The 13,164-nt window shown below is 48.4% G+C and overlaps 1 protein-coding gene across 1 annotated transcript in view; it reads right to left on the reverse strand.

The window, feature by feature from the left end:
- Window positions 1-2,541: 2,541 nt before the first annotated feature.
- The window catches only part of LOC306970709 (olfactory receptor 8G17-like), a gene marked incomplete at both ends in the record, with an annotated part of 32,183 nt that continues 21,560 nt past the window's right edge, over window positions 2,542-13,164 (reverse strand). The window contains 2 exons of the mRNA XM_079566736.1: window positions 2,542-2,767; window positions 11,810-12,738. Coding sequence (XP_079422862.1) covers window positions 2,542-2,767; window positions 11,810-12,738 — 1,155 coding nt within the window. The remainder of the gene's footprint in view (window positions 2,768-11,809; window positions 12,739-13,164) is intronic.

Genomic DNA, 13,164 nt, shown 5'->3' on the forward strand with positions numbered 1-13,164 from the left:
ACCGTGCAGCTATTGATCTCTATGGAATCAGACCGTAAGTGGCCTTCTGTCAGCCAAGTATGATCCAGACTGGATAGAACGCGTGCCTGCGAGATGTTGTCAAATGTACAGGAAAAACATGTTTTGTGGGGGCGCCATTTGAAAAGGGGGGTGCTGAGTGAGAAAAAGCTGGATGTTTTTTGTAGCCCCGTGTCAGGAGAGTCTCTTAAACCAGGTGTGGGCTTATTCTGCTGAAAATTCAGGGACTAGTTTGTTGAAACACAAGGCACGTCCAGACGGAGTCACAAATAAAAGTCAAAGCCACGCCCACATCTTAGAAAATATGACACACATGTAATATATTTTTTGTTTTGTTTTATTGTGTAGAACATACCTGCAACGTTTCATACAAATCGTCCAAACTAAAATTTTCAAGGTATTGAAAAGTTGCTTGAATACTGTGATGAAGTTCGTCTGAAAATGAGTTAGTTCTGTTCAGCTCGGGGTGCTGCATCAGTGACACGAGTGTGAGCTCAATATTTTAATGCGTGTTTGACTTATAAACAAAAATGTGTCATTTTTGAGACTTTGACCTTGGCCACGCCCACATCTTGTAAAATATGACATGACTGTAATGTATTTTTTGGTTTGCTAAAGTGTTTAGAACATATTGGCATAAAAACTGCAGTTTTCAAGGTATGGCTAGGGGGCGCTATCCTGGGAGCAGGCTACACATTAATGGCTTCATTATGGTCAGTTTCAGGTGGTGCATTAGTGACATGAATTTGAGCTCTGTGGGTTTATGCCTGTGAGCGTGAGCTGTCTTCGGAACAATGCGAAATCTACGCTTTTTTCGCCGCGGCGTTACGAGGAGACGGTGAAACAGTTTTGTTGTGGGCGTGGCCAAAACGTCCACTCCCATAAATTTTCACGCTGCTCCAATATCTTCGCCAAATGTGGTGAGTTTTCGGCCACGTTCAGTGGGTCAAAAATGTGATCATTTCCGGAGAAAAGTTGTAGAAAACCAAAAACAATAGTCCCTTGCTGAGACTGCGTCCGGCTCGGGCTGCAGTGACCTGATCGTGGCTGTCGACCACAAGCCGTTACTCAAACTCCTTGGGGACAGGGCACTCGATGACATACCCAATCCTCGTCTCAGGAACCTCAAGGAAAAGACCCTGCGCTACCGGTTCCGCATCATACATGTACCAGGTATGAAGAACAGGGCTGCGGATGCCATGTCACGTAGGCCGGTTGGCATGCTGTGCCCGTCACCTATGGATTTGCCAGATGACAATGCCGCCATAGTGACCCACCCCTCACCCTGCGCACATGGCTGATGTCCTATCCCTGATACGACTGACAGGGCCAGTGAACGACGATGTTGAGGAGGGCGACCTTTCCTGGTGCAGGGCTTGAATCACTGCAGTCTGTGACGTGGGATCGCGTCAAGGAGGCCACCAGCAGTGACGACGACATGCTTACCCTGGAGGAGATGGTGGCGGACGGCTTCCCCGAGTCGAGAACCGGAATGCCGGTGGCCATTCGCAGCTTCCACCAGTACCGCGAAGCCATTACGTCTGCTGATGGGGTGGTCCTGTACAAAGACAGGGTGGTTATCCCACCCTCGCTCCGCGGCGAGGTACTGAATGCCCTGCACGCTGCCCACCAGGGTGTGTCCATGATGGCCGCTCGTGCTGAGTCGTCCGTGTTCTGGCCAGGCAAAACCGCCGACCCCTCCCATCATGGCCGTTTACCCCTTCCAGGCCGTGTGTTCAGACGTTTTCATGCACAGGGGCGTGCACTACCTTGTGATAGTGGGCCGCTACTCGAATTGGCCAATCATCTCAAGATCGACGGGTGGGGCCGCAGACCTCATATGCCATCTACAGCGCGCATTTGCCACATACGGGACACCTGAAGAACTTGCGTCAGACGGGGGTCCTGAGTTCACCTCCACTGAGACCAGGTCTTTCCTACATAGATGGGGTGTGCACCATCGCCTTTCATAGGTGGCCTTCCCTCACAGCAGCGGCCGTGCAGAGATTGGGGTGAAGACGATGAAGCGGCTCATCACTGACAATACTGGCCCGCACGGCGAACTTGACACCGATGCTGTGCAGAGGGCGATACTACAATACCGTAATACACCGGACCCTGACACGAAGCTATCTCTGGCGTTATTCGCGATTTCATCCCAATTCCCCCCGGGAAGTACAGGCCGCACGTAACATGGCGTGAGACACTAGCAGCGCGAGAGGAAGCCCTCTGCAAACGCCACATCCGCGCTGCTGTTACTTGGGCGGAGCACACCAAACGACTCCCACCCCTCAAGGTGGGGGACTTTGTCCGTGTACAGAACCAGACGGGACCTCACCCCAACAAATGGGACAGGACGGGCAGCGTCGTGGAGGTGCGCCAGCACGACCAGTACGTGATCAAGATTGACGGGTCGGGCCGGGTCTCGCTTCGGAACCGGAGATTCCTGCGCAAATTCTATTCATAATGTTCATAATGACCAGCTTCCTCCTCGATCGATCTATGAGTACTTGGTGCCTCGTGTCACGTCACCAGCACTTCCTTCGACGCCGTTGCCACCCAGTCATGTGCCGCCTGTGGGCTCTCCCCGGTGCAGTTTGCAGCCAGGTCCCCTCGTGCCTGCGGTGCCAGCCCTGGACATCCCGTGTACTCCGCCTCCGGCCTCTGTGGCCCCCTTGCCCCCTTCGCCGCATAACGGGTCGCCGGCAACGGATCGGCGCCGGTCCACCAGGAAGGCCGGTACGCCCATCTGGCATAAGGAGTATATTGTGGGATAGTCATTTATGGGTTATTTTGTGGCCTTTGTGTTCATGTTGGACATTGTTTCCGGTGCATTCTGCTCCATACGCTTTCATGCTAGCGTTGCACTGTGGTCCGCCACACTGTTTTTCGTTATCAGCCTTTGTGTTACTGTATTAAAGGCTCGGGGGGAGATAGGGAATATTGCACTATAGTCCTTTATTTTGTAGGACGTAGCGGAACAGGAAGTCAAATGAACATGTAAACCTTCCGGCATCTTGAGACGCTCATGACATGTTTGGTTATTGTCATTTCACTGCAGACATTTATTAAAGCAAGTGAACAAATGGAACACTGTTCTTATTTATGTTTTACTTTGTGTGATCACATGTGTTTAAATGTGATCAAAGGGAGGAATTTTGGAAATATTTGTCTTCTTGTTTGCAGTTTTCCAAATATAATATGTTCTTAGCTTAAAGTGAAATAACAGTTGTTTCTTTGCTATCTCCTGTGACCTCCTGTTGACCTAAGTTGGCATTCTCCTATTGACCTGAGTGACCATGAAATAAAGCTAGATTACAGTTGTCCACTTGTTGCTACAGTTGTATTTACGACATCTGTTTAAAGACATCGATTTTAGTGTCCTGGTGAAGAATGCTTTGTTGTAAACCACTCTGTGGTATAAAAGCTGGCTGCTTTGTTAAACCTGCAGACTCTCCTGCGACTGTCTTCACTCTGTCAACTTGTGCTAATAAAGGCTCTAAGAACTACTTTGCTTTAGCATTTTTCGTAGCATGTTTGTTCAACATCCAGGGTCACACCGCCTCATCAGTGAACAAGACTGTTTGAAAATGAGTCTTCATGTATTTCTGAGCCACTGCAGCCGTTTCTGTTCATCAGCTTCAATGAACAGTTTAGGGGAGGCCGGATAGAAGGTTTATGCACAACTGCAGCCTCTGGAGGGTCCTACACCTTGATGTTCGGGAGACTCCAGAGGCACCAGAAGCTTCAAATACCTGTCTGCTGCTTTGTAGCTGCTGTTCTCTTAATCTGATGTGATTGTCTGGCAGAAACCGTCCTCATTGTGCCTTTATCTGCACAAACCCGAGTGTGTCTGAATCATCCACAAATCTCTTAACAGTGCAATGATTACGCTTCATCTTTTGTGAAATATCGAAGGTTTTCATACCTAGACCAAGGCATTCAACTATTTCACACTTTTCATCAGCAGAGAGATTCTTTTTCTTTCCCATATTGCTTAAAAATGATGATCTGCTTAATAACGTGGAATGTCCTTTTTCAGTAGTTTTTCCCTGAACTGGGCTTAACCTGAAAACTAATCATCACAGGTCTCTGACATTAATGTCAGTGATTCAAAGAGCACAATTATTTTTGCTCGTGTAAGACACAGATGCTTTATTATCATTTTACTCAAGTAGAAGTAAAAAGTATTATATGATAAGATGTACAATTTCTTCAAAAAGTATGCTCACCTCTGCTTTTACTTGAGTATTTGTTTGGGAGACTACTTTTTACCTGTGCTTGAGTGAATCATGAAGCTACTTGCATAGGAGATGTCAGCAAAGCTGTAACCGTCTGTAAGTGTCAGTGCTGCACAGCCCACAAGGCCCACAAGGGGGCTCTCTAGTGCTACAGGCTCCAGCGTTACCTTCTGCTGAAAGCAATGGAAACATTTGACCAGCGTATAAGCACATCAATAAATCAAAGCTCCTTTATTGAATTTTGTTTTATTTTTTTATGCAATAAAACGGACAAGAATATGAACAAACAGAAAGAACACCCACAAACATCACATTAAAGTGATTAAATGAATCACATTTTAGTCCTTGGTCTAGTCAGGATGATGGTCAGATTATCCTATTGTACATGTTTTTGTGGAAGTGGAAACCTACGCAGACACGGGGAGAACATGCAAACTCCACAGAAAAACGGTGTGAATCGAACCCGGCATGAGCACTAACCTCGTATGAAATTTAAAAAAAATAATAATAACCGTGGTGACACTGTGAGTACATCTTTACGATGTGTAAAATAGATTTACTGTGTGTACTGTCTCTTTATGTGTTTCTAAGATATTGCCGTTGAAAATATTACACTTCACTGTCACCACTGGACCATAAATCTGACTTTTACTCAGCACTCACAGTACCTCTCCAAGTACTGCTGTACTCTGACTTGAGCAAATATTTGGGCAACTACTTTTGACTCCTACTTGACTGCAATGATTGAAAGTAACGTAAATATTGTGGCTCCTTTTACCTGCTTGAACTGTAAAGTCACACATTTCCAAAGAGCACCTGTCATGTTTACTCAAAGCGCTCCCCACCTCTCCTTCTCTCTTTCATAATTAGACCAATGAATGAGTGGTATTATATCATTATCATGCAAATGATGCAGAGCTGGAACAAGTACAAATGTAAGAGTGTCAAAGGCAGCCAAACGTCGAAGTCCAGGCCCAGGTCCAGCTTGAAGCTGTTTGAGTGCTAAGCTGTGTCCATGTAAAAAGTGAATAATAACCTTTGAGACCCACATCATGAGGTCGGCCTCGAGGAACCTTTTACAACTCTTTATAAACTGCACTGTGCAATTATCACTGACTCTCAAAGTTTGAAACATGAACCACAGCTCTATGAAACTACACAGTATGAAGACACTGTTTCATCCTCATCTCTGCTGCTGCAGCTCAGTCACAGAAACAACAAGAACAAGTCAAATATTCACTAAATCCTTTGCCATAAGTTCACATTTCCGAGGTAAAACTTTCCGATGCTGCTGTGGTTCTAACGCTGCATGACCTGATTTATACACTGCTCACAAAAACTTAGGGCACACTCAAAAACACAATGTAACTCCAAGTCAGTCCAATTTCTTTTATTTCTTTCTTTCTTTTTTAATTTAAGTTTATTTGAATAGGGACAAGTATGTCACATAAACTCATGTTACATACTACAACATTTTAGCCAAAAGCTAATTCTCAATGTCCGTCCCCAGTTGGGCCTTTACAAAAAAATTAAACAATACATAGTTAAAACACATATAATAATACAGCACAACACTATTTCAACCTGAAAAGACTCACAGAAACGGAATGACGGTATGAGTGTTTTATTAACGAACATGAATGATTATTGGCGCTCAGACCCCGGCGGAAGACTGAACGAACCATATGGAATGCATGGCTTTGACGAGTGATAGCCATGATCTTCCCCGGAGCCTGGACCCTGGTGGTGGTGGAGGAGACCTGGGTTGGCCACTTGATGAGCGGAGCCGAGGAGGAGCCAGGCGGAGAAAGGGGTGGAGGAGGGTCGTAGCACGGCTGGCGAGCGGCTGAGTGATTGACCAGGAAGCTTAAAAAGGGGATCCTGAGCGATGACGGGCTTCTGAGGGGATGAGCAGCTGCGGTGATTGGCTGTTGTGAAGGTGCGGCTTGATCGGAGTCCGTGATTGGATGATTGGAGTGCGCTGCCGGTGATGAGGTGATGAATGAATGCAGCTGGTAGGTCTTCCAGGTTGAATTTGGGCATAAGCTTCATATAAACACAGCAGACGGTCAGTGGTCACATTTCTGACCTCTGATTAAAAAGTCTTTTAGTTTGTGTTTGAAAAGGACAAACTCTGGGATATCAAACTGTCCAGTTAGGAAGCCACGCTTATTGTGAATCAGTTTCACTTGGTGTTGTGGAAATTAAACAGACACAGGTGGAAATGAGAGGCAATTAGCAAGATCACTCCAAAAGAGGAATGGTTTTGCAGGTGGTGACCACAGACCATTTCCCTGTCTTCATCCTTTGGACCGTATTTTTGGAACACTTTTGCATTTGTCCAGTGTTCTCACCACTAGAGGCATCATGAGGAGCATCTACAACCCACAGAAGCTGCTCAGGGAGTGATGCTCATCCAAAATGGCACGTCCAGTCGTGCTGTGGCAAGAAGGTTTGCTGTGTCTCCCAGCGCAGTGTCCAGAGCATGGAGGAGATACCAGGAGACAGGCCAGTACACCAGGAGACCTGGGGGGGCCGACCGAGGTCAACAACCCAGCAGCAGGACCGCTATCTGCTCATGTGTGCACGGAGAAACAGGAGAAGCACTGCCCGAGCCCTACAAAATGACCTCCAGAGGGCCACAAATGTGCATGTTGGTCCTCAAACGGTCAGAAACCGACTCCATGAGGGGGGTATGAGGGGGGTATGAGGGGGGTATGAGGGGGGTATGAGGGTGGTATGAGGGGGGTATGAGGGGGGTATGAGGGCGGTATGAGGGGGGTATGAGGGGGTATGAGGGGGGTATGAGGGTGGTATGAGGGTGGTATGAGGGTGGTATGAGGGGGGTATGAGGGTGGTATGAGGGCGGTATGAGGGCGGTATGAGGGGGGTATGAGGGGGGTATGAGGGTGGTATGAGGGCGGTATGAGGGTGGTATGAGGGGGGTATGAGGGGGGTATGAGGGGGTATGAGGGCGTTGGGCCGGTGCTTACTGCCCAACACCGTGCAGCCCGATTGGCATTTGCCCGAGAACACAGCGATTGGCAGATTGGCCAATGGTGCCCTGTGCTCTTCACGGATGAGAGCAGGTTCACCCTGAGCACATGTGACAGACGTGACAGAGTCTGGAGACGCCCTGGAGAACGTTCTGCTGCTGCAACATCATCCAGCATGACCGGTTTGGTGGTGGGTCAGTGATGGTCTGGGGAGGCATTTCATTGGAGGGCCGCACAGCCCTCCATGTGCGAGCCAGAGGTTCCCTGACTGGCATTGGGGACCGGGATGAGATCCTCAGACCTATTGTAAGACCATATGCTGGTGCTGTGGGCCCTGGGTTCCTTCTGATGCCTGATAATGCCAGGCCACATGTGGCAAGAGTGTGTCAGCAGGTCCTGCATGATGAAGGTATTGATGTTCTGGACTGGCCTGCCCGTTCCCCAGACTTAAATCCAATAGAGCACATCTGGGACATCATGTCTCGGTCCATCCATCAACGCCACGTCGCACCACAGACTGTCCAGGAGCTGACTGATGCTCTAATCCAGGTCTGGGAGGAGATCCCTCAGGAGGACATCCGTGGTCTCATCAGGAGCATGCCCAGGCGTTGTAGGGAGTGCATTCAGGCACGTGGAGGCCACACACACGACTGAGGATGATACAGACTCGTTTGGAGGAATTTCTACAGAATTTGGATCAACCAGTGACCTGATTTGTCACTTTGATTTTGACTATAATTTTGGATCCAGACCTCCAGGGGCTGAGAATTTGATTTCCATTTATCATTCTTATGTTATTTTGTTCTCAACACATTGCCCTACACTATGAATAAAGATTTTCATCTGAAAAATCCAATTGATTGACATCTAGGATGTGTTTTTTTGTGAGCAGCGTATATATACCATATATATATAAATATATATATAAAAAAAAAAAAAAAAAAAAAACTCTTCCTCACCCTCCGCGGGCGGTCTCTTTCTCCTCCTGCTCGGGTCCTCTACCAGAGGCCTGGGAGCTTGAGGGTTCTGCGCAGTATCTTTGCTGTTCCTAGAACTGCACTTTTCTGGACCGAGATGTCTGATGTATTTCCTGGGATCTGCTGGAGCCACTCCTCCAGTTTGGGGGTCACTGCCCCGAGTGCCCCAACGACCACGGGCACCACTGATGCCTTCACCCTCCAGGTTTTCTCCAGCTCTTCTCTGAGCCCCTGGTATTTCTCTAGTTTCTCATGTTCCTTTTTCCTGATGTTGAAGTCGCTTGGTATTGCTATGTCGACCACCACGCTTTCCTCTGCTCTTTGTCCACCACCACAATGTCCGGTTGGTTCGCCATTACCATTTTGTCCGTCTGTATCTGGAAGTCCCACAGGATCTTGGCTCGGTCATTCTCGACCACCTTTGGAGGTGTTTCCCACTTTGACCTTGGGGTTTCCAGCCCATACTCTGCACAGATGTTCCTGTACACTATACCAGCCACTTGGTTATGGCGCTCCATGTAAGCTTTCCCTGCCAGCATCTTACACCCTGCAGTTATGTGCTGGATTGTCTCATTGGCCTCTTTGCACAGTCTACACCTGGGGTCTTGTCTGGTGTGGTAGATCTGGGCCTCTATTGCTCTGGTGCTCAAGGCCTGCTCCTGTGCAGCCATGATGAGTGCCTCTGTGCTGTCCTTTAGTCCGGCTCTGTCTAGCCATTGGTAGGATTTCTGTATATCCGCCACTTCAGTTATGTTTGGGTGGTACATGCCGTGTAGGGGCTTGTCCTCCCATGACGGGACCTCCAGCACCTCATCTTCTGTTCCCCATTGTCTGAGACATTCACTGAGCACGTCATCTGTCGGAGCCTTGTCCTTGATGTACTTATGGATCTTGGATGTTTCATCCTGGATAGTGGCTCTCACACTCACTAGTCCTCGGCCTCCTTCCTTACGGCTAGCGTACAGTCTCAGGGTGCTGGATTTGGGGTGGAACCCTCCGTGCATGGTTAGGAGCTTTCGCGTCTTAACATCTGTGGTCTGTATCTCATCCTTTGGCCAGCTTATTATTCCTGCAGGGTATCTGATTACTGGTAGGGCGTAGCTGTTTATTGCCCGGGACTTGTTCTTGCCATTGAGCTGCTTCTTAGGACCTGCCTTACTCGTTGGAGGTATTTGGCCGTAGCCGCTTTCCTTGTCACCTCTTCGAGGTTGCCATTTGCTTGTGGGATTCCGAGGTACTTGTAACTGTCCTCAATGTCTGCTATTGTTCCTTCTGGGAGTGAGACCCCTTCTGTGTGGACTACCTTCCCTCTCTTAGTCACCATCCGACCACACTTCTCTAGTCCGAATGACATCCCAATGTCTGCACTGTATATCCGGGTGGTCTGGATCAGTGAGTCGATGTCTCGCTCATTCTTAGCGTACAGCTTGATGTCATCCATGTAGAGGAGGTGACTGATGGTGGCCCCGTTCTTGAGTTGGTATCCATAGCCAGTCTTGTTGATGATTTGGCTGAGGGGGTTCAGACCTATGCAGAACAGCAGTGGGGACAGGGCGTCTCCTTGGAATATGCCACATTTGATGGAGACTTGTGCAAGTGGCTTGCCATTGGCTTCAAGGGTGGTTTTCCACAACCTCATGGAGTTTGCAATGAAGGCTCTTAGAGTCCTGTTGATGTTGTAGAGCTCCAGGCATTCAATGATCCAAGTATGTGGCATTGAGTCGTAGGCTTTCTTGTAATCAATCCAGGCAGTGCTCAGGTTAGTGTGTCGGGTTCTGCAGTCTCGAGCGACTGTTCTGTCTACCAGGAGCTGGTGTTTGGCACCTCTGGTATCTTTACCGATTCCCTTCTGAGCTGTGCTCATGTATTGATCCATGTGCTTACTTATCTTAGCCGCTATGGTGCCGGACATGAGCTTCCACGTTGTGGAGAGGCAGGTTATTGGCCGATAGTTGGATGGGACTGTACCCTTTGAGGGATCCTTCAGGATCAGGATTGTGCGCCCTTCGGTTAACCATTCAGGGTGATTCCCATCCCTCAGCAGCTGGTTCATTTGTGCTGCCAAGCGCTCATGGAGAGCCGTGAGTTTCTTAAGCCAGTAGGCGTGTATCATGTCAGGGCCTGGTGCTGTCCAATTTTTCATACCTGAGGCTCTTTCTTGGACGTCTGCCACTGTGATGGTAACTGGATTCTGTTCAGGGAGGTTGCTGAACAGAAGCCATATATATATATATATATATATATATATATATATATAAACTTGTTTCAAACTTTCACAAGTTTCTGACAATAGTTGGAGGAGTTTTGGTCCATTCATTCAAACAGAACTGCTGTATCTGAGACACAATTGTAGCCACCATGTGTGCCTATGCCTTTTCAGCTCTGCCCAGACATTTAAACTGGACTGAGATCATAGACTTTGTGATGACCGATTCAAAACATGGACTTTGTTTTCCTTAAGCCACTTTGTAAGCAGTTTGTCAGTTTGCTTTGGGTCATTGTCCATTTGGACCCATCTGTGTCCAAGCTTTAACTTCCTGCTGATGTCTGAGATGTTGCTCCAATATTTCTTTCATCTTCATGATGTCATATATTTAATGAAGTGCATCAGTCCCTCCCGCAGCAAAACAACCCCACAGCATGATGCTGCACCCCCGTATTTCACAGTTGGGATGGTGTTCTCAGGCTTTTTCCTCCAAACGTGACCATGTCTTTATCCTTTTGTGCATTTGAAAACTCCAACCTGGCTTTTTGATGTTTCTTTTGGAGTCAGAGCTTCTTCCTGCAGAGTTCCCTCTCAGCCCATGTCGGTACAGACTTGTTTCACTCTGGATAATGACAAACTCTTACCAGTTTCAGCATCTTGCATTTGTTCTTGGGGTGATCTTCACATGTACTGCATTATACTTGTATAATTGTTTGAATATAATATAAAATGTGATGCAACAAAACTGCCAATCATTTCACGTAAACTTTTGGGAGATAGCTTAGTGGCTTGTGGGATTGTTCTTAGTTCCTTATGGGCTGATGAGGAACATCCTGAGGTTCCTCTGCTGAGCGAGGTATTATAGGAGACATACAGCTCCTTTAACTCCCTCCTAACTACGCTGACACGTTTAGATGCTCCTTGTCACGGCTGACGATGAACATTGGCCCCAGAGGACAGCGTCTGGAAGACCAAGAGTATGAGAGACCAAGTGTGTCCAATTTACTCTAAAATGGCACAAAAAAAAAAACAATCACGGGAAATTAAGGACAATACTGTTCAAATGAAGCCAGGTCACTCATTTTCTCAAGAAGCTGCTTTTTCATTTGGTTCCATGAAGGCTTTAAGGCTTTAAGGCTTTAAGCCTTAAAAACAGAGCATACAAAAAGAGCAGTGAGTTTGTTGAGAATCAGCACTATCAGGCCGGTTACGTGTTGACCCGTTCAGTCAGGTCTTGAGCATTTGAGTGTCAGGGCTGGAGCTGGTGTGGCTGTCGGGGAGGTTTTGGCTGAGGCGTCCCAGCTCGGCTGGTGCCATGCTCGGTTTGGCCTTTCACAAGACCTCCACAGAGTTTTTTGTTTTGTTTTTTACATTCTCCTGCGGGGCCTGAGTGCCCGGGCCCACGAGCTGCGGATCTCCCTGGACTGCACCCCGTAGATGATGGGGTTCACGCTCCCTGGCACCGTGAAAAGCAAGATGGCCGCCATCTTCCTGTAGTGGGCGAGCAGTGGGAAGCGGTGCAGCACGATGAGCACGGCTCCACTCAGCAGCAGCAGGAGGTAGACCAGCAGGTGGGTGGAGCAGGTCTGCAAAGCTCGCCGGTTTAGGCTGGAGTTGCGACCGCTCAGACACACCACGGTGATGCGAGAGTAGGTCAGGACCATGGACCCAATGGAGGCGCTCAGCAGCAGCACGGTGAAGAGCAGCCCGTAGATGTTGTTGATGAGGGTGCTCTCACACGACAGTTTGAACAGAGACGCGTTGTCGCAGTACGGGTTCGTGATCAAAACACGGCAGCGTGTTAACCTCACCGAAAGGCCAATCAGAACGCTCACCAGCACGATGGCCACGCCCCACGCGGACGCCGTGAGCTTCAACAGCATCTTCCGACTCATGATAGAGGAGTACCTGAGCGGATCACAGATGGCCACATAGCGGTCGAAGGCCATGATCATCAGGACGGTGTGAGAGGCCGTGGCGAACACATGCGTCACGAACGCCTGGGTCACGCACTCGGGGTACGAGATGATCCTCTCCGACGGCGGGCGCAGCATGTCGGACAGTAACCGCGGGATGATGTGCGTGCCCCCGATGATGTCGTTGATGGACAGGTTACAGAGGAGCAGGTACATGGGCTGGTGCAGGCTGCGCTCGCTCAGTATCACAACTATGTTGCCCACGTTGGCCACCATGATGAAGACGTAGGACACGAGGAAGAAGGTGAAGACCGGCAGACGATTATGGTCGGACAGAGCCAAGCCCTCCAGCTGCAGCAGAGACCTGCTCCCGTTCTCCATCATCTGAGGACACATGAGGAGAACATCACACATGTGTCATGTTCTCCTCATGTGTGTCATGTTCCCCTCATGTGTGTGATGTTCTCCTCATGTGTGTCATGTTCTCCTCATGTGTGTCATGTTCTCCTCATGTGTGTCATGTTCTCCTCATGTGTCATGTTCTCCTCATGTGTGATGTTCTCCTCATGTGTGATGTTCTCCTCATGTGTGATGTTCTCCTCATGTGTGATGTTCTCCTCATGTGTCATGTTCTCCTCATGTGTGATGTTCTCCTCATGTGTGATGTTCTCCTCATGTGTGATGTTCTCCTGATGTTCTCCTCATGTGTGTCATGTTCTCCTCATGTGTCATGTTCTCCTCATGTGTGTCATGTTCTCCTCGTGTGTGATGTTCTCCTCATGTGTCATGTTCTCCTTATGTGTCATGTTC

Source organism: Gobius niger (genome assembly GCF_951799975.1).
Source record: "Gobius niger genome assembly, chromosome: 11".
Lineage (NCBI taxonomy): Eukaryota > Metazoa > Chordata > Actinopteri > Gobiiformes > Gobiidae > Gobius > Gobius niger.